Here is a 4,548-nt window from a genome sequence, read left to right as displayed (position 1 = left end):
GGCCGCACGGGCACGGGCGAGCTCGCCGGTTGGCAGCGCCAGCGCCGGTGGTCACCGGTGAGAAAGAGAGAGGGAGGGAGATATAAAAAAATATATATGTTTTTTTTTTTTGCTAAAACACTTGCGTGGGATAAACAAGGGCTCGGCGCACGCATACGGCCACCCCCTCCTCCGCGCTGCAGCCCGTGGTGCAGGCATCAGCGCGGCGGCCCCGGCAATTGGCTCCCTTGGCTGTCTAATGGTGCTGTGCTCCACCCTACACGCACCAAACAACCCGATCGCCCTTCACTCGCGCACAGCGCACCGTTGTCAAGCAAGGAAGCAAGCAAACAAGGGATGGTCCAAACAAAGCTTGGGCCGCGCTGCCACCTCGCCCGCCTAAATAAAACACACTCCCACGCACACCCACCACCGCGCGGAGCAGCGAGCACCTCCTCCTTCCTTCTTTCTCGCTCAGTCCCCTTATCACTAGCTCTGGCTGAGTGAATTGAACAGCTCACTGGCTCCTCTCAGCTAAGCTCAGCTGTAAAGCTAAGGTTCGGAGTAGTGTGGTCGCGCGCCGGAGAGTGTGTAGCGAGCGGCGTTCAGCTCACCAGCGGAGCTGCGCTTGGAAGGAAGGAAGGAAGGTGAGAGAGGGAGCGTGAGAGCTTCAAGGAGGAGGAGGAAGCAAGCCAAGAAGGGCAAGATGATTACGGCGACGGACTTCTACCACGTCATGACGGCCGTGGTGCCGCTGTACGTGGCGATGATCCTGGCGTACGGGTCGGTGCGGTGGTGGCGCATCTTCTCCCCCGACCAGTGCTCCGGGATCAACCGCTTCGTCGCGCTCTTCGCCGTGCCGCTGCTGTCCTTCCACTTCATCTCCACCAACAACCCCTACACCATGAACCTGCGCTTCATCGCCGCCGACACGCTGCAGAAGCTCATGGTGCTGGCCATGCTCACCGCGTGGAGCCACCTCAGCCGCCGGGGCAGCCTGGAGTGGACCATCACGCTCTTCTCCCTCTCCTCGCTGCCCAACACGCTGGTCATGGGCATCCCGCTGCTCAAGGGCATGTACGGCGACTTCTCTGGCAGCCTCATGGTGCAGATTGTCGTGCTCCAGTGCATCATCTGGTACACGCTCATGCTCTTCATGTTCGAGTACCGCGGCGCGCGGCTGCTCATCACGGAGCAGTTCCCGGACAACGCGGGCGCTATCGCCTCCATCGTCGTCGACCCGGACGTCGTCTCCCTCGACGGCCGGAGGGACGCCATCGAGACGGAGGCCGAGGTCAAGGAGGACGGCAAGATACACGTCACCGTACGCCGCTCCAACGCGTCGCGCTCCGACATCTACTCGCGACGCTCCATGGGATTCTCCAGCACCACGCCACGGCCCAGCAACCTGACCAACGCCGAGATCTACTCGCTGCAGTCGTCGCGGAACCCGACGCCCCGGGGCTCCAGCTTCAACCACAACGACTTCTACTCCATGGTCGGCCGCAGCTCCAACTTCGGCGCGGCCGACGCATTCGGCATCCGCACGGGCGCCACGCCGCGCCCGTCCAACTACGAGGACGACGCGTCCAAGCCCGCCAAGTACCCGCTCCCCGTGGTGAATGCGGCGCCCGTTCCCGGGGCGGCGGGACACTACCCCGCGCCCAACCCGGCGGTGGCCGCGGCGCCCAAGAAGAAGGCGGCCGGCACCAACGGGCAGGCCAAGGGCGAGGACCTCCACATGTTCGTCTGGAGCTCCAGCGCGTCGCCCGTGTCGGACGTCTTCGGCGGCGGCGCGCCGGACTACAACGACGCCGCGGCCGTCAAGTCCCCCCGCAAAAGTAGCAATCTTTCCCGCCGCGACGAGTGTTTCTCTGGCTAATAATTTGTACTCACTCGACTGACTCGCGTTTCTTTCTTTCTTTCTTTATCCAATCCAAGTGGACGGCGGCGGAGCCAAGGACAGGGACGACTACGTGGAGCGCGACGAGTTCAGCTTCGGGAACAGGGGCGCGATGGACAGGGACGCGGAGGCAGGGGACGAGAAGGCCGCGGCGGCGGCGGGCGGGGACCCCAGCGCGGTGGCCGCGCCGACGGCGATGCCGCCGACGAGCGTGATGACCCGTCTCATCCTGATCATGGTGTGGCGCAAGCTCATCCGTAACCCGAACACCTACTCCAGCCTCATCGGCGTCATCTGGTCGCTCGTCTGCTTCAGGTCCGTACTACTAGTAGCAACTACCAACCGATACAGCATGCATGCATCGGCACTCGGCCGGCGGAGTAGAGTAGTCGGTGATCTGGCGAGGCAGCCGAATTGATAGCTTCGCTGTTGGATCTGTTGGTGTCCTGCAGGTGGAACTTCCAGATGCCGGCCATCGTCCTGCAATCCATCTCCATCCTGTCGGACGCGGGGCTCGGAATGGCTATGTTCAGTCTCGGTGGGTACCAGCTGCGGCCTAACTTTCCTACGAGACCCACCTCCGTTTCAGTTTGGTTTTATTGCTTATCAAACAGTAGAATGAATGAATCATATTCACCGGGTCTGAGGGTCTCGGTGTTGTGCAGGGCTGTTCATGGCGCTGCAGCCCCGGATCATCGCGTGCGGGAACAAGGTGGCGACGTTCGCCATGGCGGTGCGCTTCCTGACCGGTCCGGCCGTTATGGCCGCCGCGTCCTTCGCCGTGGGCCTCCGCGGCACGCTTCTGCACGTCGCCATCGTCCAGGTACTTTGGGGGAAAGACGGATAGATATCACACATACGCAGCGGGAAAAGGCCGCCCCCGCCCGCGCGCGCGCGGCCACAACTACAGCGAAGCATCATGGCTGCGCTGTTTCTTTTCCCGGTCCCCGCGTGCTTGCTCGCCTCTTTTCTCCCCCTGTCTCGCCGCCGTGGCCTTTTGCCCTCGGCGGACAGCACAAAAGTGACCTTTTTTTTTGCCCCCTCTTTCTCACTGTGTGTGCTCTGCTTGTTTTTGGTTTTTTTCCTTTGCAAAACGGCGGAACGAGCAGGCAGCTCTGCCCCAGGGCATTGTCCCCTTCGTCTTCGCAAAGGAGTACAACGTGCACCCTGACATTCTCAGCACCGCGTAAGTCCCCCCGTGTCGGAAAACACGACACCAGCACGGACAGACACAAGCACACACCAATCTGTTCAAAGATTCTCTCCAGTCGCCGCTGACACAGGCGCCTGTTGCTAACCCTTTTTTCCCTGCTCGCTGCTTGCAGAGTCATTTTTGGCATGCTCATCGCCCTGCCGATCACGCTCGTCTACTACATCCTGCTCGGCCTGTGATAACCGACCTGTGTGGATGATGGCATCCGCCGCATTGCTGTAAAGACCGCTGCTGCTGCCACTTTCCGTTCGTGGGAGGCAAAGGAGGAGATAGAGCTGCTACGACATTGCTTGGCGCTTGCAAAATGAGTGGCGTGTTTTTTTTTCTCTCTCTTCTATTTTTTTTTCTAGAAGTAGGTATGGGGATTGGGTGGATGGAAAGGGGGGGGGGGGGGGGGGGGGGGGGGGGGGCGCAAGACTCGGTAGCTAAGGTAGGACGACAATGGTGAGGCAAAACGGAACAAAAGCAGGTGCAAGTACAAAGCTTGAAGGGAACAGGAGATCCAGTTTAAGCAGGTCACGGGATGGGTTGGGTTGGGTTCTTCGACGGATTTAGGGAATTTTGGTTGGCCGCGCTGACCGATGTAAAATCAACGCCATTCTAACAGGAGATGGATCTTGCTTGAGATAATGGCGCACCTCAAAATATCGCCGAAACTCTAGGGGTGGATTTTGGTGTTACTAAATTAAAGCTCTAAAGTCTACTTTGCATTTGACTCATTCGAACCGTTGGATTCCTGAGGACATTTTCTTTGAGGAACCTTTGGAACCTTAGGATCTTTTTTATTTTTTATTTATAAAAATGAACTTATTCCGGTGAAATTTATATATATTTGTATATATTTTTTTGCATTCCAAAGAGGCCTAGAAATCTTTCATGACTTCTCACTCGTTAGATGGATATATGCATAATCATGCTAGGTACTTACAGAAATAAAAAAGATATACTTCAGATTTATGATTTAGTACACCGTAGAAAGCTCTATTAAAATATAGATGAAATTTGGATAATTTTTGTGGATTTCAAAACTTTCAGCGGGACCGATAAAACACACCCTGAGATGATGATAATTTGCAATGATTCAACTGGATCCAACGCAATCCCCAAATAGATCGTGCATGTGCACGTCTAGGCCTCCGTTTGCACAAGCGTACAACATTTTTAACATTTCCACGGTGGCCTAAACTAAACAAAAATATGCAGTACGGCAGTAGTAGGTTAGTAGCTGCCTAGTGCATGTAAAAAAAACGCCAAATATAGCTGACCAGTGCATGTCAAAACCAACAAAATACGGAGTACTAGCATGTGGTTGTTGATTAGCTAGGTCTGTCGGTTAGAGTTGTGAGCGGCCCCTGTATTATCCGAACGACTCGAGTTTGAGGCACACGCTTCTTCCGTCCCTCAGTAACCGTCACGGTTGATGTGCGTGTCATAAGTTGTTCGATTTGTAAAA

The 4,548-nt window shown here is 56.5% G+C and overlaps 1 protein-coding gene across 1 annotated transcript; it reads left to right on the top strand.

Moving 5' to 3' along the window:
- Window positions 1-370: 370 nt before the first annotated feature.
- On the top strand, window positions 371-3,488 carry LOC136478088 (auxin efflux carrier component 1a). Its single transcript, XM_066476422.1, has 6 exons — window positions 371-1,820; window positions 1,921-2,197; window positions 2,335-2,420; window positions 2,548-2,705; window positions 2,992-3,068; window positions 3,208-3,488. Exons 1-6 carry the CDS (start codon window positions 686-688, stop codon window positions 3,272-3,274), a joined length of 1,800 nt encoding a protein of 599 aa, XP_066332519.1. The 5' UTR covers window positions 371-685; the 3' UTR covers window positions 3,275-3,488.
- Window positions 3,489-4,548: the final 1,060 nt, after the last annotated feature.

This window comes from Miscanthus floridulus, chromosome 8 (assembly GCF_019320115.1).
Source record: "Miscanthus floridulus cultivar M001 chromosome 8, ASM1932011v1, whole genome shotgun sequence".
Taxonomy (NCBI): domain Eukaryota; kingdom Viridiplantae; phylum Streptophyta; class Magnoliopsida; order Poales; family Poaceae; genus Miscanthus; species Miscanthus floridulus.
Note: the sequence above shows the minus strand (reverse complement) of the source record. Positions and strands in the feature narration are given on the sequence as shown.

What these genes read in the sequence shown, in the direction of transcription:
- LOC136478088 (XM_066476422.1), top strand. Translation starts at nt 686, where the DNA reads ATGATTACGGCGACGGACTTCTACCACGTCATGACGGCCGTGGTGCCG. An exon ending in TGGTCGCTCGTCTGCTTCAG is followed by an intron (nt 2,198 to 2,334) that starts GTCCGTACTACT and finishes GGTGTCCTGCAG; the next exon opens with GTGGAACTTCCAGATGCCGG. An exon ending in AATGGCTATGTTCAGTCTCG is followed by an intron (nt 2,421 to 2,547) that starts GTGGGTACCAGC and finishes GGTGTTGTGCAG; the next exon opens with GGCTGTTCATGGCGCTGCAG.